General features: G+C 32.8%; 2 protein-coding genes across 18 annotated transcripts in view; one reads left to right on the top strand and one right to left on the bottom strand.

Moving 5' to 3' along the window:
- Positions 1-6,194: 6,194 nt before the first annotated feature.
- Positions 6,195-14,580, bottom strand: LOC114271006 (RNA pseudouridine synthase 6, chloroplastic). 14 transcript variants are annotated; one of them, XM_082894581.1, is made up of 10 exons: positions 14,023-14,449; positions 13,644-13,710; positions 12,894-12,997; positions 12,370-12,539; positions 11,833-12,011; positions 9,772-10,697; positions 9,003-9,188; positions 8,370-8,489; positions 7,653-7,733; positions 6,195-7,052 (listed from the first exon to the last, which is right to left on the bottom strand). In XM_082894581.1, exons 6-10 carry the CDS (start codon positions 9,850-9,852, stop codon positions 6,981-6,983), a joined length of 540 nt encoding a protein of 179 aa, XP_082750707.1. In that variant the 5' UTR covers positions 9,853-10,697; positions 11,833-12,011; positions 12,370-12,539; positions 12,894-12,997; positions 13,644-13,710; positions 14,023-14,449; the 3' UTR covers positions 6,195-6,980. The 14 variants fall into 14 exon arrangements, 9 of the variants coding, with proteins under 9 accessions (XP_082750707.1, XP_082750708.1, XP_082750706.1 ...); XR_014344393.1 differs by lacking the exons at positions 12,894-12,997; positions 13,644-13,710 and adding an exon at positions 7,842-8,033 and having other exon boundaries at positions 6,274-7,052; positions 8,370-9,188; positions 9,772-9,839; ... (1 more) ...; positions 10,566-10,697; positions 14,023-14,441; XM_082894582.1 differs by lacking the exon at positions 12,894-12,997.
- A 446-nt stretch (positions 14,581-15,026) lies between these two features.
- LOC114313770 (ubiquitin-like domain-containing protein CIP73) overlaps positions 15,027-19,736 on the top strand; it is a 31,999-nt gene continuing 27,289 nt past the window's right edge. Inside the window, exons 1-4 of one of the 4 annotated variants that reach the window (XM_082894573.1) lie at positions 15,027-15,261; positions 17,330-17,491; positions 17,984-18,101; positions 18,847-18,924. In XM_082894573.1, the coding sequence (XP_082750699.1) occupies positions 17,363-17,491; positions 17,984-18,101; positions 18,847-18,924 (325 nt within the window). In that variant the 5' untranslated portion in view covers positions 15,027-15,261; positions 17,330-17,362. The remainder of the gene's footprint in view (positions 15,262-17,329; positions 17,492-17,983; positions 18,102-18,846; positions 18,925-19,736) is intronic. The other 3 variants (XM_082894574.1, XM_082894571.1, XM_082894572.1) reach the window with 3 other exon arrangements.

The following is a 19,736-nucleotide window of genomic DNA, read 5'->3' as shown; positions in this document are numbered from 1 at the left end:
GATTTTTGGTTCAAAAGATTAGGGATCTGAGATTTGGGGATTTTTGATTGAGGGGGAAACGAGTGTGAATCAGATTTTTTTTTTTTTTTTTTTTTACAACGTCAAGTATAACCGTCACAAATAAAAATTTAAGGTGCCATTTGATAACGTTTACGTTTTTTATTTATGTTTACAAAAATTTTATAAATTAGAATTTGTTTATTTTTAGAAAAACATAAACTATAAAAGCGTTTGGTTTGAATAAAATGTTTAAAAAAAATTTAAAAACATAAACTAAAAAAATATTTGTGCAAGCCTAAAATATTTATATTTAATTTTTTATTATTTATGACAATGGGATCATACACATTATAACTGGAAAAAAAATTTGTTTGGAAAAAAATTAATTGAAAAAAAATATTTGAACAAAAATTAATTGAAAAAAAAAATTAATTAAAAAAATTTGTTAGTCAAATTTTAAAATTTATGCTTAAAAACCAACGTAAAGTCATTTTTTGAGTTTACAATTTTTTCTTAAATTTATAAACTGAAACAAACATTTATAAACCAAAAAAAATTATCAAACAAGTTTTTATGACAGTTTCGTAAATTTTTGTAAATATAAACTGAAAACGAAATGATTACTAAACAAGCACTAAACAATGAATTCATGGCTCGTTTAGTAATTTTTTTATTTGCGACGAGGGTATTGCCTGTCGCCGATAACTTGTATTTGCGACGGGGAAAGGTTGCCGTAGCAAAAGAAAAAAACTCATTTTTTTGCCAAAAACCTCCGTGCCCATTTTGCTTCACAATAAAAGCTAGGAAGAGAGAGAAACAAGAGGTAATCAGAGAAAGAAAAAGAGATGAATGAGAGAGATATAAAAAAAAAAAAAAAATAGAGATGAACAAGATTGATAGAGAGAGATACAGAAGAGAGATGAGTGAGAGAAATACATAAGAGAGATGAGTGAAAAAGAGAGAGAGAAGATAAATGAGCGAGAGACACAGAGAAAGAGACTTATTTCATTTTTTGACTTTTTCCTCTTTCAACAACAATGGGCTCAAAGAAAGAGATGAGTGTGATTAAGAGAAATAAACAATTGACAAAGAAGAGAGATAAGTGAGAGAGAGAGAGAGAGAAATAAAATGAGTGAGAGATAGACAAAGAAAGGGAAAGAGAGAGAGAGAGACAGTAAAGAGAGATGAAAAAGATATATATGTATATATAGAGAGAGAAAATAAATATAAGCAAGAGAGATAAAGAGCAAAGAGGTATGAGAAAACCAGAGAGAAGAGTGATGAGTGAGAGAGAGAGACACAGAGAGAGAGAGAGAAAGAAAAAATAGAGAGAAACAAGATGAGAGGAAGAGAGAGAGTAAAAAAAGATGAACAAGAGATATAGAGAAAGACATAGAAAGAGAGAGAGAGATATAGAGAGAAAAAAAATATGAATAAGAGAGATAGAAAGCGGAGAGAGATGCGAGAGCTAGAGAGAAGAGTGATGAGTGAGAGAGAGAGATAAAAGATAAAGAGAGAGAGAGAGAAGAGAGATGAGCGAGAGAGAAAGAGAGAGAGATAGAGGCCTATTTCATTTTTTGACTTTTTTCTATTTCAACAAGTGATTAAAGAGAAATGAGAGATAAGTGATTGAAAAAAGAGAGAGAAAGAGAAAGAGAGAGAGAAAAAAAAAGATCGACAGATCTAGAAGAGAAGAGGGAGAGAGTGAGCAATGCGAGCACAATATAAGAGAGAGAGAGAGAGAGAGAGAGAGAGAGAGAGAGAGAGAGATAGAGACACACAGACAGATAGACAAAGAGTGATGAGTGAGAGATAGAAAGAGAAAAAGAAAGAAGAGAGATGAACGAAAGAGAGAGAGAGACATGAAGATTAAAAAATAAGTGAAACACTACAAAAATTTCAATTTTTTTGTAACAGCATTTTACTTCTAATGCTATCTCATCAAAAAAGTCTTTTTTTTTTTTTTTTTTTGCGACGGCACCTATTATTGTCGCAAAAAACTCTCTTTTTTGCTATTACAGTTCATGTCATCGCAAAAAATAGCTTTATTTGTGACAACATAGGTTACTGTCGCAAAAAATGCACATTATTTGCAATGGTAGTTGTTACCGTCGCAAATTTTTTATTTTTTTTGTGACAGGAAGGGGTTTTGTCGCAAAAACCCCATTTATTAGCGACGATAAGTGGTGTTGTTGCAAAAAATCACTTTTTGCGATGGTAAGTGATGCTGTCACAAATACTTCCGTGTTATAAGGCCCCTCTTCTTGTAGTTCCTGTTTGATTTGTTGGAGTGACAGTGATACAATTAATAATCCATGGGATTAACCATTGGATTAACTATTTAATTCAATTAGTAGGATAAATATGTGTGGGATTATTAAATACACACCTCTATATGGTATTGAATATTTCACGATTTTGTGGGATTTAGAAGTTCTACATGTTACTAAACCGGCCACCATTTATGCAATCTAAACACATGAATGTACATATTATTGGATTAATAATCAAATCCTATGATCTAATACTTGAATCAAAGAGGCTTTGAGTTTGTTTGAGATGTGGGTTGACTTTTTGACTATTTTTGTCTTGGGCTAAAAAATCTCGGTTGGAATAAACTTTTTAGTTTTTTTGACTTTTGTGAGAGAAAAAATGAAATAATTATGGGTTGGATGTGACATTTTGTCCTATTTGGCTAAAATAACTTATTTTGCTCTACATGGCTATTTTAGCCCAAACTTGCTTCCCAAACGGTCCCTTTATCTATTTTGGTCATTTTAATTTTAGGATAAACTGCAAATATATTTTATAAAATTTGCTTAAAATATGAATTATCCCTTATAGTTTGGGAAATTAGAAATACCTCAGGTGTGTTTGGTTTGTGTCTGTAGAGTAGTTTTTGAGATAAAAAGTACGAAAACTTGTTTGGTTTGTCTTTTTTTAGAAATGGTTTTAGAAAATTGTTTTGGGGAGAGAGTTTTTAAAAAAGTGATTGATTTTATATGTATGAGAGAGACAAAGTGATTTTGAAAAGTAGGTAACTAAACAAAATTTTGAGATTCTTTTTGAAAAAATTTGTTTGGTTTGATTACTCTTGAAAATTTGTTTATAGGGAATTTTTTCCAATTTTTTTTCTGAAAAACAAACCAAACAGTCGTAATTTTTTATTTCACTGAATTCACTGAAAAAATAAATTTTATAACTACTATTCTATAAAATAATAAAATTACCTAAATCATTAATTGAAATAATTTTTTGATATCATAAAAAATTATTAATTTATTTTATGATTTATTGTTAAAAGAGGTCATTTGTTATGAAAATCAAAATTCAAGGGGTGGGATGTAATTTCCAATTATAGAGAAAAATTCATAGTTTAAACAAAACTAAGAGCATCTCCAATCCAACATTAGATATTTTATCAAATTTGAATTTGATGAAAAACACCTCATTTTGGCGCTTCAACTCTTTGTCCAAATTCATATCAAATAGAAGGGAAACCCAAACTTTTATCAAATGGTGGTGTTTGGGAACTTAGGTTCCAATTTTTTTTCTCATTTTTTCCACTAAAAGACAAACTTTTTACAAAACCAAAAAAATCACATCCAAACAAAATATCACATCTAACCCCATAATCATTTCACTTTTTCTCTCACAAACATCACATCCAACCACATAAAAACCCAACTATCTTCCCAAACACCAAATTTTTTTTATCCAATAAAAACCTACAACTAAAAAAACCTACATAAAAACTTATCCTTTCATCTTTTATCAAATTTGAATTGTTACCTATGTTACATGGACTCGTCATTTTGGGGCGAAGTACCCGTGTCGACACGACACGACACAGGTGCGGGTGTGAGATCTGTGTCGGATTCGCCTCGTCTCTCTCGGACACGGCACTTTACAGACAGCAAAGAAATGGAAGAGGAGAAAGGAAGAGAACCTGGTCACTGTTGGCTTCGATCATCGATCACGATTAGGGCTCTCACTATTGATCACGATCGTCTTCGTCTAGGGCTTCGATCGTCTTCGTCTAGGGCTTCGATCACTGTCGATCTCGACCTCGAGCTCGATCGTCTTCGTCTCTCTTCGTCTCGTCTCTGCTTCTCTCTCTCTTCGTCTCTCAATCTGTTCGGTCTCTCTTTGCCTCTGTTTTAATGATCATATATATTGATCATATATAATATATATAATATAATTTATATAATTTATCATATATAATAATAATTTTTATAAATTATTATTCATATTACATTTACATTAATATATAATATATAGTATAAATTACATTAGTATAATAATATGTAATATTATTCATCTAAAAAAAAATTATATAATACAATAGATATTATATAAATTATATAGATATTATATAATAATTATTGTATAACATATAAGATATTTATAAGATAATATATACTTATATATATTAATAAAAATAAATAAACACATATATGTAAAATAATTATTTATTATTTATATAATATAACTCATCTTAATAACTATATTTAAAATATATATATACTAGCGTATGCCCGTGCCTAAAGGCACGGTGTAAATAATATTAAGATTAAAATGCAGTTATAAAAATATATTTAACAGACTATACTCTACAATTCCAAACAAATCAAACCTAACACTATAAAATGAAAATAAATCATGACTGGTGAAACTGAATGTGCATGCCCAAGCTTGATATTGAATTTTTATTACGTGTGATTGGGATGAATATGTTTTCCATGTTTTTCTAGGCAGCCTACAGGAACCTAAAAATTCAATGTCAAACTTGGACATGAAATGTCCTCCAGGTCTTTCTAGGCATTATATATTGTAATGAAAAACATTAACGGTAAGAATATGTGAATCGTAAGTGTATATTATTGTAAATATTGCTTTTACTGTAAAGATATTGTTAAGACCTTCCTAGTGCACCCAAGCAATGAGCTGAGAATTACCATCCAATTACGATACTTGTTCTAAAGTTTATCAAATTTCTAATTATTTATTTGTAATAAAAAGATTGATATTCAAGTGTATCTGCAGGGAAGGCCTTGAAGTCACTGATGATGTATCTATTGTGGAGCACCTAAAACATCCCGTATACATAACTGAAGGATCTTACACCAACGTCAAGGAAGTGAAATTTGCTCTATGATCTTGAGGGGAAAGGTGGACTATTTAATAATTGAACACAGAACTGTTAGCATATGGATTCATACATGCAATTTAGACTCAGATTCATTTTTTTCTCATTGTCTTGAACATGACCATGTTTTACTTTTCATTTATGAACTAATATTCGAAGTCTTTTATGATCTGTAGGTTAAGACCCCTGATGATTTATTACTTGCAGAAAGGATATTGATTATCAGCTCTTCAGAGACATCGTTGTAAAATTCACTCTTTTTGGCCCCTTTTTTTTCCCCCTCTTTGGGCAGATCTAGGCTGGAAAACACATTTTTAGTTCATAAATGAAAAGTAAAACATGTTATAAAAATTTTGGCCCCTATATACATCATATCATATCATTATTACCATCATCATCACCTACTTTATGAAAATAACTTTTTTATTTTTAAAATTTTTAAACCTGGGAAATATAAAAATACATATTATAAAAATTTTGAAAAAGAGAAATGATAGTAACTAACACACAACAACAAATATGTTACTGGAATATTTAAAGTTTCTTCCTCTTTCATTGTTGATGGAAATGAAGCAGCTTCCTTGAAATGCTCATCCTGATCCATCTCCAAGCTGTTCCTTGGTGCCTCTACCCCTGCATTTGCACAATACCCATAACTCAAATCTTATTTTTCTTGCTCACAGAGAGAGAGAGAGAGAGAGAGAGAGAGAGAGAGGGGAAAGCTTTCCAACCTTATCAATAAAAGATTGAAACAGTATAATGAATAAAATCAAATTAATTAAGTGAATCAAACAAAACAAAACAATTATCATGTTGAGGAAAGCTTTCCAACCTTATCAATAAAAGATGCAGGGTAACATCGATATGTTTGCTCAAGTGATGCTCCATGGTATCCATCAAAATACTGCAATGTGTCCCCACCAATGAAATGAATTATGACAGTGATAATGATATAAACAACAACTACAATAATATAGTAATTGTAATAGTTATTAACTGTTATTTTATTTTTATTACAACATCTAATGAAATGAATTAAGACGGTGAACATAATTAAACAATATCTATATATATTGAAATAACTAAATATGCACTGATTTGGGCAGCAAAATATAGTAATTAAAAGTGAAGCAATGAATATAATTCAAACATGTCCATAAACAAATAGTTATCAAATGGAAATTTATAGTAATGTCCATAAACAAATAGTTATCAAATGAAAATTTACAGTAAGGGAAATGTAATACGTATAGAAGTTGTATACAGATTGTGCAAAAATCATAAAAGCATTAAACACAAAAGGAGAGTTCCCTATTTTTATAGAGACAGAGCACTTCAACTAAGCCCTCAACTTCATAGTAAAACAGCAAAATCATGAAATTGAACAGCTGTACCAAATTCGAACAACAAAATCATGAAACTCGACGGTTTCCTCAATACACCAATTAAACTCCAAAACAGAACCCTAAAATAACAAAACATTTTGGTTTTATTAACAGACTTTATGACTCTAAAGTATAAACTTCATATCAACACAAAAAATAAAAATAAAAGCATCCTTGCTAAGCAAGTGAAGAAAAAAAAAATTTTATAAACACAAAATAAAACACACAAACCAAAGGAAGTGAAAAGAGATAGTAATATACTTGCAACAATATCATATAAGAAACGCTTCTCTTTTGAACTCTAAAACAGAAGAGGATAAACAACAGGAAAATAAGAAGAGGAACTGAAGTTGGAGTAAAAGCATACAAAAGAGTTCAAGAGAGATGCATCTCATTCCTACATGGTTTTGCTCCCAAAAAGTTGGAAGGCCCCATGTCTAAAGCTAGCAGTTCATACCATGTGAAGGAGCACCCATGTCTAAAGCCTCCAAAAGATAGCCAAATTTTGCTTCAGCCTGTAGACAAAACAGAGCCCATATTACATATGGGTCAATAGTTTCTAGATTTAACATTCGGCTATTCCTTTCCTTGGGAGCAATAAGTATTAACACATCAATCTAAGGAAATTCAAAAGTTCCAAGTGGTGTCCAATTGGAACTCACCTTTAAATGGTAAATATATGTGGCTGTATCTATCATTTCAAAAATATTTTAACTAAAAAGAAAATAAAAATCAGAAAGTAGTGTGCAAACCACAGTGATCTACCCAAAACTTGCCAGGAACTATTTTCCAAAGTGCCAACATCACATGTGTTTCAATTCAATGTAGTGTGCACACCACAGTGATCTAATATCTTGAAGAATTGGACAATGCATGAAAATATATATCAGATTGTTAGTAGTACAATGAAAATTTTGGCCCATAGAAGTATGAAAACCATGATAATATTAATATCAGGTAATTCAAAAGATCTACATATACTTTCTCCAATTTGGTACTTACATATTGCATTAGATGGGAATATATAAAAATAATTTACAACGTAAGAGATAAAACACAGCCCTAGTAATTAATAATTGAGCAACCCAACCAGTATTCATTAAGTGTCTCCTCACCTGCTCAGGGGAAATGCCAACAATTTCCAAAACATTTTCTTGAATCTCACACTTATAAATTCTCAAGCTTTCTCCACCAATCTGATAGCACCACAACAATTAAGTATTGCACCGTTGAATTTCACATGTTAAGTATTGGCAAAAGATCAATATTGCAACTAACAGAGAATAGAGTACATATTTATATACCTCAAAAAAACACTCATCAGTTCTACAGTGAGCAAGAAATTGGGTACCGATGATATGTATACAAATTGGGTACCGATGCTATTAAATAAAATATCCATTATATAATCATTGAAGTGGATTCCACACCAACTGATTGTGTGAATGCTATTTGTTAATTGCTCCTCGTGCAACAAACCAAGTGACAGAACATTCCTGAAAAATGTGAAGTCTTAAAAAAACAATTTTACCCTTATCATTATATGAACAAAGGTATTATATTAAAATAGTCATTATATATACATAGAGATAGAAAACTAATTACCTCACATGAATAGTTTTCAATGCATGCATTTTATGGGATTTTGGTTTTCATGTTTTAATTATGTTAATTTATTAGTTCTTGAAATATGAAATCTATGCTTCAATTAAAATATTTGTTGACCAAGTAGCACTTTTTACTCTGTTAACTTGAAAGCTGTTTTTAGAATTGGATTTATAACTGACAAAGTGATGAAATAAGAATACACGAAAAGAAGAGGAAAAGACTACCTCTAAGAAGCCAGCCTGATAAAGGATTGCCCGTACATTTTCTGACATAAAATCAACTCCTAGAACTGTGATATATTGGCAACCAGCTTTTACCATCTTGACAGCCGAATCTGCCATAACCTGCGAATCAAATATATGGATGTGAGGCCAGTGCTTCTGGGCAGCAGTTAAGACCCCTTGGACCTCAGGATCTATGTAAATAAAAATAGTAGAAATTATTTTTTGCATAGCATAGCAATTAGAATCGATTTCATAGCAATTAGAATCGATTTCATCCCAAAAATATGCATAGCAATTAGAATTGATTTCATCCCAAAACCCAAAAAAAGAGAAGAATCCAAGACAACAGAGGTCAGCGAGACCCGAAATTAGATGCAAAGAGATAGTAATCGAGGTCAAAAATAATGAAAAGGGGCAATTGTCACTGCGAAAACATCATGATTTCCAAATTAGTATCTAAACATCATGAAAAAGCTTTGGGGGCAGGCATGTCTAAGAATTGTATATGGGCCTATGTGACTTGAAATCAATCTTTCTATGATACTTCCCTATTCAATTCTAACAAATTGAACTCATCTTGGTAACCAATGGTGTTCTAACAATATGTTGAAAATACAATTTTATTTTCCCTACTAAAAAAAAAGGAACTGGAGGAACTGCATATGTAAAAGATGGTGCCTGGGCAGGCATTGCTGATGGATAAGATGACTGAGACGGCATCCATGATGTCGAAGGGCTACCAAGGCTGGAAGTGCTCAATAAGCCTGCTGGAGCTGCCACATTTGGTAGAGCACCATGCAAGGATGCCATGGAAGGAAACTACATAACAGGAAACACAAAATACATCAGATTAAATCCTTCTTTTGAAAATTTTTTTTTGCGATGTGACTGCTAAAATTCTTTAAAATAGAAATCAATCAATGCGCAAGATTCAAATTTAACTGACAATGACATACTATTATGTAACTAATTAAGCAAACCAAAAAGGGAAGGTTAAATTACAATCTAATCAGATATCTTATATGCAGGTGCTTTAATCAGAGCCCTATTTAATCAATCACACTCAAAAATCAATCTTCCTGTCAATAAATCATTTCCTGTCAACTTTTCTATTCTACTTTTCTGAAATGACCATAAATGTGAGCAGCATGCACACAAAACCATGTAAGCAAACATTGCAGATTTCCTTCTTTTAAAAAAATCTATATATACAGTATATATGTTTTGGTGACTCTATTTAATAGATTATCTCTCCTGTGTAAAAAAAAGTAATAAACTAACATAAAAGTAATAAAAAAAGTAATGTACCCACAAACACATTACACACCTCAGATCTGCACAGAGATCTTCCTTCCACCCACTTTAATTAAGTCAAAACAAACCAATAATTGCAATGTATTACCTCTCCTGTGTATACAGTTACGACATGGGTTGTAAAGTCCACTCCTGCTGTGTTTGCGAACAACTCACCTTCACAGATCATCAAGGTATCAAATGTGAGGTAAAAACCTAAAGTAAATCAACCCCATTTCTATTAAAGTGGATAATTAATCCTCAGTACCAACATTTTCTTTAATTATCACTCATATCAATTCTGTCTAAGAAAAAGGCATTTACAATGTCAGGCACAAAAATTTAAAGAAAAATATTTTCAACAAATTTTCACAGCATCACCTGTTCATAGAATCATTCCACATAAACCACAACCACAATTTATTATTATTATTTTTTCTTTTAATTGTCTGAGAATCAAAATCCCAAAAGACAGTGGGAACCAAAAAAATAAAAAATAAAATTAGTAATTTGTTAAGCTAAAATTGAAGATTTACAGTTTCATCAAATTGGGGATTCTCTACGTTTGCTTTGGGAAGACATGGTGGCTAACTCATCATACTCTCGACGGTGGAGGACCGAGGCACCGTAGAGGGTTGAGACACCTAGGCCAACAACCAGTTCACAGAAGCTGTTTGATTAGCAAGCCAAAAAATAAAAGAATAAATAATACAGAGTTTTGAACCTCAACCTGACTGCTCAACAATTTTTGTCACACACTCAACTCTAAAACCCTAACCCAAAATTATAATAAATACCTCTAAACTCTGAACTTCTCGAAAGCCCTCCTTAAAGGCCTCTTACATTACATCTAAATATATAGCAAAATTATAAGACACCTCACAACAATGTTAGAAGACATACCTCATATGTCAAGACACCGCCGGATGAACCGGGCTGGCGAATAGTAACATTAGAAACAGTGCCATTGGCAGAGAGGACGCAAATTCCTGGAGGACCCTTTTGAGAAAATGAAAGAATCTTTGCTGCAACATCCTGAAAAAAAAGTAATAAACTAACATCCAATTTTCATAATGTACCCACAAACACATTACACACCTCAGATCTGCACAGAGATTTTCCTTCCACCTACTTTAATTAAGTCAAAACAACAATGTAAAAACAATCTTCTTTTAACATGTTAAGTATTGGCAAAAGATCAATATTGCAACTAACAGATATCTAGAGTACATATTTATATACCTCAAAAAAACACTCATCAGTTCTACAGTGAGCAAGAAATTGGGTATCGATGATATGTATACAAATTGGGTACCGATGCTATTAAATAAAATATCCATGATATAATCATTCAACGGTGCAATAATCAAAAATCTTCTTTTAACATACAATGTAAAAACAACAATTTAACAATTTATTATGGGATTTTGATTATATTCGATTGTTGTTACATTGTATGTTAAATCTTCTTTTGGGAGTACTTCAGTGTGTCCGAATCAATGTTTACATTGTATGTTAAATCTTCTTTTGGGATTTATCCGAATTTGAACTTTAGTGTGTCTTTGTTGTTGTTACATTGTATGTTAAATCTTCTTTTGGGATTTTGATTATATTCGATTATTTTAAGAGAAATTAAAATAGCCTTTAGTATCAATTTTTGGTACATTGTATGTTATCATCATAATTTTGAAAAAAACGAATACAAAAAAAATTCACTAAATATACGTATGTGAAATTCACGCATGTAGGCTCATATTTTGTCTTATATCGGTGTCTCAAACATATTTTGTGAATTTAAACTTTTTAAAAATGATAACCAATGTAGTTAATTTATAAATAAAGACACACAAAAAAAAATGTCCGAATCAATGTTTAAATGTTTCAATCACAAAAATTAATGTTGAAATTAATTAATTAATTATAAAATTAGATTAGAGTTTAGTAAAGACTAAAGATTAGAGATTAGAGATTATAAAATTAGATTAGAGTTTAGTAAAGACTAAAGATTAATTAATGTTTCAATCAAAAGATTAGAGTAGAGATCATTATCAGTAAAGACTAAAGATTAGAGTAAAGATTATCCAAAAATTAAAGATTAGAGTAAAGATTATCCAAAGATTACCCAAAGATAGAAATATAAATACTAAAGAAAAAGCCCAGGTTTGCTCACCTGAATTCGTATGAAATCCACTCCTGCATAGCCATTGCTTTATCATACTCACTTGTGCATTGTTTCTTGTACTTTCCAAATGGATTAAGCCCAGGACTGATCATCTCTGCAATTGCAGCAAGCACGTACATTGAGTCACCCACTATCGGTGCACCACAGGCAGCCAATTGTGCTCGAATCTACATCGCATTTCAAAATGAGGCTTTGCAAAGCAAAAAAATTAAAATCTTGAAATTTGCTGTTTGTCTGGCAGTAAAGCCATCTTCTGCATGATGCATTTAGAACTGCAAGCTACTAACTTTTTTCTTTTTCTAGATTTGAAGTGAAGTTCTTCATTTTCTTAATTTGATTCATTAATAAAACTGATAAAAAAAGTCGAGCAAATTGTAACCACTTATAATTCTTCACTGCCACAAACCAGATGTGATAAAAATAATGGTCACAAACACACGCTGTAATTCTAAATATCATAGCTTGTGATTGCTATAGATGAGGGAAACAACATCAAACAAACCAAAAAAGACACAAATAAAGTACCTGATGCGTTCGACCTGTCAAAAGGTTTATTTTGCATTCATATGCAAACTCTTTTAAAGGCCACCCACAGTCCTCAACACAATACTTCTCTTCAGTTACAGAGTTCGGCCATGCAACCTTCTTGCAATCCAAGACCTCAAGTTGGCACAAATGCCATCCCTTAGAGAAATCTGCATGCCATAACAATTTTGTGATTGATCCGGTAAGAAAAGGAGGTAGATAAAGATGTTTTTCGCAAAATAAAGTCTTAGAAAGATGCTTTTCAGCAATTACTCATCAGCATTGTATCCTCTGCAAAGTCCCATCACTTCTCATTGATAGATGAGAAAAAGAAGTTCAAAATCATCCACTTCCTCTGTCTAATTCATGCAAGAGATAAGGAGGAAGCAAAAAATGAAAGTACTTTACAACAGAAATTAGAAGATAAGTCAAAATGAAGCTCCTACATGAAATCCACCATTGTTCCCTTTTGCGGGCATACGCTAGAACGGCATTTAAAATACCTATGATTCTTAATACCATACCTAGAACGGCATTTTAGGTGAATCAGTGGGCCAATCTCCATCATTGCAACATTAATTTGTAGCTCTGTTTTTGTTGCTTCAGTTCTGTTTTTGTGTTCTTCAAACTATGATTCAATGATTAAAAAACAGTGATTGATCATTAGAATATATACAAAAACAGAGCTACAAATGGAATAAATGGGTTTCATTAAATTTAATGTTCTTCACTGTTTTCCTTTCATTCACTTGATTTTCCTATTAAGAAACTTAAATTTATACAAAAACAGAGCTACAAATGAAATAAATGGGTTCCTTTTTGTATATAGAATAAATGGGTTTCACTTGGTATTTCTTCACTGTTTTTCAATCACTGTTTCAATCACTGTTTTATCAGGTGAAATCAGGTTTCCTTTCATTCACTGTTTTATAAGGAAAATCCACATGTTCTTCAAACCCACAAAATCAAGTGAAACCCATTTATACACTGGACTATACATACATGTATATATACACTGGACTATACAAAATGAAGTGAAACCCATTTATACACTGGACTATCAAGTGAAACCCTTTTCAGGTTTCGGGTCTATATCACTGCTCGATTCGTTGTCCAATGCAGCAGAGAACAATGTCTCCATTTCAATATTCACCAGAAAAATGAAACCCATTTCAGACCCAAAACTTTCAAAAAATTTAAATTTAAATCCATTTAAGAAATCAAAAATCAGAAAAATGCTCGATCAATCCATTTAAGTTGGAAGATCAACCCACATGTCAGGTAGGTTGATTATTCTGCCCTGTCACTGACTATATGCAAGCTCCCGACCCTGTTTGGTTGCTGAGAAAACGAAGGGAAAAAAATGAAATTCGGTTTCAAGATTAACAAAGATATACAGCATAGTGGTATTGCACTCTACTCATTCAAACAGAATTTTTTTGGCATTCTTGATCCAAACAACGAAGAATGAAACAGCTAATTTTTGGCATTCTTCTAATTTTCCTAATTTTCTTCTAACAAACAAAAGTAAAATAAATAACAAACAATCAAATGCGAGAAACAGATGAATCCAAGAAGAAATTAACCTTTGCATTCCAACACACATTCAAACAATCAAATGCGAGAATCAAATGCGAGAAGCAAGAAATTAACCTTTGCATTCCAAGAAGAAGAAGCTCGTTGATAGATGAATCCAAACCCTCCCGATCTTCCTTCTTAGCCAATAACTTGACCTCCTGAACCACATGCCTTATCGCATCATCAATCGCATTTCTCTCCTCACCGCTCACAACAGATCCAAGATCTTCCATAAATCTCTTCACCGTCCTCCGCCGTAGATCTCCGGCGTCCATGATCTCCGCCGTCAATCGCAATTCCCGTCGGCCTTGACTTCTCCGCCGTGACTCAGCCGGAACACCCATTATGGTAGAGAGAGAGGATGACACAATGAGGAGAGGTGGTTGGTCTTTGGTCGTCACACGGTAGAGAGAGAGAGAGAGAGTGAGAGAGAGAGAGAGTTCAAAAATTGAAATGAGAGAGAGAGAAGATGGTACCTGTGACAGAGAGGAGAGTTTTGGACCATTACATTTTGGACCGTTGATGCTCAAAGACATCCTAACCATTGAGATTTAGATGAAGTAATTTAAACCATTGGATCAAAATGTATCCCACATACATTTTGATACATTTTTGAAATCCCTCTTGCCTTATTATATAGATATATATATATTTAACGTATCCCCGTACCCGTATCCAAATTTGGATACATATCCACGTATCCTTAATTTATAATTTTGAAGTGTCCGACCCCTAGATACGCACCCGCACCCGATCCTCGTACCCGCGTCCATGTAACTTAGATTGTTACTATTAGGCCGGACATCCTCTTTCCTTCTTGCTGCCTACTTGGATGTCTATCTAAGAGCAACTTTGACAGTTTTTTTATTCATGTTTGAATGACTTTCAAGACATTCGCTCGAACGCATTCCTAGACAACTGGGATATAAAAAAATCTAATGAAAATTCTAATTTGAGCATTGAAATGAAAGGTATTAAATTAAATTTTTTATCTAATTTGATGAAATTTTTGAATCAATATTAGAGATGGTGCAAGGGGATGTATTTATAATTTATCATTTATTTTATTAAAAAAGGAAAGTGAGTAGAAATTGTGGTGGTGGGGCTGACTACGAAGGACATGCTCGCGTGGGGAGAGTTAAACCTTGACATGTCTGAGGTGCCAGGGCCAACGGGCTAGTCCGTTGGTTCAGATAGAGAGAGATAGCCCGTTGGTTGAGAGAGAGAGAGAGAGAGAGAGAGAGAGAGAGTAATAAATCACCCCTCTCTGCTCAATAGATTTTCGTTGGAGACCTTCGCGATCAAGTTCACAAGGTAGTTCCCAGTCCCATTCTCTTCGAATCGGTGTTCTGTTGCTCAGTTATCTTGTTTTCTTGATTGTTTCGCATTCAATTCTAGGGTTAGCCGTGCTTGTTTCTTGATCAACGCGCCCTTGAATTGGTGGAACTTTTTTCGTTTTTTCCATTGAATTCGAGTAAACATTTAATTCAATCGCATCGGACCAATTTTTAGATTTTAATTTTAATATTGGTATTTTGAATCAGTAAATTATTGAGTTCAAGACCTGTGTGTGAAAGTCTCTTCATTTAGTAGAGTTGGAAATTTCGAGTCTGTGGTTTTTGATTTGTGGATGCATTCTCATTTGGATTAATGGGTTCTGCTGAGTTCGATGATCAATGGAATTGAGTTTGTTGTAGGTATTCGTATGCTGAGTGGTTAGTCTTACTGATCAGTGACTTTTTATTTTCTTCCATTGTATTTTGTTAGTGGGTTGATACTGAGTCTTGTACTGAGAGCGAAAGGCAGAGCTAAGATGAATTATTTGAGAAATGTTAGGAACTTGCAATTTGGAACCCACAATGACATGTTGAGGGAGTTGGGTCTTACGTGGTTGAGTTGAGTCTGTGACAAATCAAAATTTAATATGTAATATGTCATGTCATTGTGGATAAATTAGGGGGATCTTTTTTACAGATCTCAATCTTTTTCTGATTTATTTATGACCTCACTACGTGATATTGTGTGGATCATTTGGTGAGAGCGGAACAATAGGACCTTTGAAGGGATGGAGGTACCTCTGTTTAAGCTCTGCAGGTTGTTTTTGTCTATTTTGTGTAGTTGTTTTGCCCGTTTGTTTTTAGAGTTAGGTTGGGTGGGATTGTTAATGTGGGGATTGTTAGTGAATAGATTAAAAAAAATTGTGTTCGTTTGATGACCACGAACTAGGAAGAATTCATGTTTGTTTTGTCATTCTATGATGGGTTTAACTATGTGAAATTTCATAAATACGCTTGGTGTTTGTGATATATTTTAATATTAAAAATTACATGTTATAAAATATATATATATATTTTTTGGCAATATATTATTTTTGTTGATATATATTAGTTTTGGTATAAATATATTATTATACTATTATATTTTAATATTAAAATAAAAGACAAAATAGTCATTTCATCTCTAAATCCCATGGGATTAGATTTGAATACTTTCTCCTCTAGGGCCCCGTTTGTTTTGGGGTTAAATAGATGGAAGGGGATTAGGATGGAGGTGAGATTATTTAGTGTTGTGTTTGTTTGTGGAGTTGGGGAGGGGATTAGGATGGAGGAGGTGATATAGATGGAGGTTGGAAGGGGGATTGAGATGGTGGAGGTGGAGATGGTATTAGAAAAATAGTGAAGGGATTAAATTTTTTTTTATTTTTTATATATTGAGAATTTTTTTTAAATATTAATGTTTAATTTTTTATATTTTTTTATTTGTTTTATTATTTTATATAAAAATAATTTAACAATTCCTACACTAACAACTATTATCAAAACAAACACAATTTTACTTAATCCCCTTACTATCAATCCCCTCACTATTAATCTCCTCCATTCTATCTCTGAAAACAAACGGAGCCCTATGGGTTTACTAGTCCCCTCACTAGAGGGTATTTCTAATCCCATGGGACTGTTTGCCCCATGGTCATTTCTCCAAACAAACATGATTCTCATAGACTCCACCTCACTACTAGTCTGATCCCCTCCTGTATCACCCAAAACAAACAGGGCTGTTTTGGGGGATCCTTTCCTTTTTATTTTTGTATACAGGTGGCATCCTTGGTACCTTTTTGATTGATGATATTCTTCCATCATACTTATCAAATATATATATATAATGTCAAGATTAATTCCATGGTTAGCTACTTAGCTTAGCCACTTAGCTTAGCCTTACATGCATTATGTTCTGCTTATAAACTTCAAGTTCTTTTATTATTACTATATGATCCATCATCATCATGATTAGTTATGGTTATTTTTATTGTAGCCAGTAGCAGGATACCCGGTGCCTCATTTTCCTGTTGAAATGTATCAAATGCTAATCATTATTGTTGCAGTTATTTCAGAAATTTAGTGGACTTTTGAAGGAAATGGGAAGTAAAGGCAGTGATGAAGTTATTATTTCTGGGAGTGAAGAAGCTAATTGTTCTGAAGCCACCGTTGAGATAAAGATAAAGACATTGGATTCTCAGACATATACTTTGCGAGTGGATAAATGTGTGAGTACCAGTTGCTATTCCAATGATTATTTTACTGAGCATATTTTTGGTAATTAAAGATTGTGGTCCTATTTCATTTACAAACTATAATTATATTGACTTTGTATTTGATTCAAATGTTTATAGAACTTTAAAGTTCTTCAAATCCAATTGTTGATATGTTTTTAAAATATTTTTCTATACAATCCTGCATCATTTTATCTAAAAAGTTAGATTGCACCTGCACCATTGAAGAGCTTAAGGTACACTGAAAGTATTCACCCTCCCCTTCTGGAAGAAGCCATTTATAATCAAGTCAGTTTTAGAAGTAAACAGGAAGTTAGAATTCTGGCTTGCAAAGCCGCTATCCTCTTCTGGACCTGGACATATATGTACGCCCATGTGTGAGGACAAAATTATGCTTAGGCATACATGTTGAATACGAGTAATGGTAGAAGTTGTCGGTTTAAAGTTTTTATTTATGGTTTCTCTCTATTTCTAAATTTTGTGCAGGTGCCTGTACCTGCTCTTAAGGAACAGATTGCTACTGTTACTGGTGTATTGTCTGAACAACAGCGGCTGATATGCCGTGGAAAAGTTTTGAAGGATGATCAGCTTCTATCAGCTTACCGTATTCTTTTATTGCACTTAGCGAGGCTTAACTCGAATCAAATCATTATTATTATTATTATTTTTTTTTTGGTAATGCTTGTGTGACTATCATATATGCTCTTCTTGGAATTATTGGCTACATCTATATGCCATTGTTTATTACTTTTATCTTCCAATTTACATGTACAGGCTCACCCCATGTGCTCATATTACCCATTGAATGTTTTCTGTACAATGAGGGTTTGTTGGTTATTTAGAATTTGATTTACTTGAGCATTGTCATCCCAGTTGAACATAGGACATCTGTACCTCCGATGGATATTATACATGCATGCCTGTAATTTCATTGACTCCAGTGTCAAAATGAGCTATGTAATTTGCTTTGCTTTGCCACTGAAAAGGAAAAAAAGAAGAGCATGCATGTGATATTCTTACTTTACAGTAATGAATATAATGTCACCTCAAAGGTTGGAAAAAAAATTGAATTGTTTGATGACTGATATCAAATAAAAAGAATAGGTGATCTAGGTCATTTAACGAGGATACTACATTGATATGGTAGGGTGCTAATAGTTGGATTGAGATTTTGTGTGTATATTGTTTCATAGAAAAATAGATGATAAATTGTGGGGCATTGGTGCTGTTGGATAAAGTGTTTGACTTGTTTGTTTTACATATGACCAAGATTTCACATTTTAATTCTACTATTTGAATATGCTTAGTTTCTTTGGATATTGGTGCTCCTTTACATAAGATGATTGTAGATGTGGAAGACGGTCACACTTTGCACCTGGTTGTGAGACAACCAATACCATCATTATTGGAGAGCTCTTTTGATCCAGGTCTACTGTGCTATCTCTGCTAATTAGCTTCATTATAGAGTTTTGACATTGTGCAATCTATAATATAATATGATTTCTTTGCCATAGATTTTATATGTCATGCTCTGTTCTGCTCATTTTGGCACCTTTTTACTAATTTTTTGGTTTATTTTAGGCATGGTATAATTTCATTGCCAAAAACTTCTGTATTGGGTTACTCACATGTTGAAACTATGATTTCCACATTGCATTACAATCCCTTATGGATTTATTATCTTGCTCTTCTTTTATCTTTTGGTTAAATTACCCCGACTTCCCTTGACAATTGCCTAAATTATAACTGACCCTATTAGTATGAAGAAATGACACTGGCCTCCCTTGAAAAAGTTAATTCAATTAATAGATGTGAAATAACGAAAAAAACCTTACCCCACCAACTCCACCTCTCTAGTATGTCTTTTTGTGCAGATCTTTGATGCAGACACTAGCGCATGATTCATACTTGTACAACTATTCAAAACATAATAAGTTGGCTGATGACAACGAAAAGGAAATGAAGTAATCTATGGTTCTTCTGCCCTCTAATTCTTGAACTAAATATGATTATAGCTTCTCAACCCACACCACGAGCACCAAGGACCACCAGAAACCCACCAAATCCAACACATCACATCCCTTTCTCACTCTTATCTCACGAGAACCACCATCCCTATATATACATATGCAAACGCCAAATTCCAAATTCCTAAATCAACACCTAATACAAACCCTTACTGTAAAAAACCCAGATTTGGGTTCCTACAATGAAGGGTTGGTGGCAGGGTCGCTGTGAG

Source organism: Camellia sinensis, chromosome 11 (genome assembly GCF_055761805.1).
Source record: "Camellia sinensis isolate YWXY chromosome 11, ASM5576180v1, whole genome shotgun sequence".
In the NCBI taxonomy this organism is placed as follows: Eukaryota; Viridiplantae; Streptophyta; class Magnoliopsida; order Ericales; family Theaceae; genus Camellia; species Camellia sinensis.
This window is presented reverse-complemented; position numbering and strand designations above follow the sequence as displayed.

Excerpts from the sequence above, each read along its gene's own strand:
- LOC114271006 (XM_082894578.1), bottom strand. The coding sequence starts at position 14,116 with ATGTGGTTCAGGAGGTCAAGTTATTGGCTAAGAAGGAAGATCGGGAGG. Across the intron at positions 12,540-14,022 it reads CTTCTTCTTGGAATGCAAAG|ATTTCTCTAAGGGATGGCAT; the intron begins GTTAATTTCTTG and ends TATGGCATGCAG. Across the intron at positions 10,698-11,832 it reads TGGATTTCATACGAATTCAG|GATGTTGCAGCAAAGATTCT; the intron begins GTGAGCAAACCT and ends CTTTTTTTTCAG.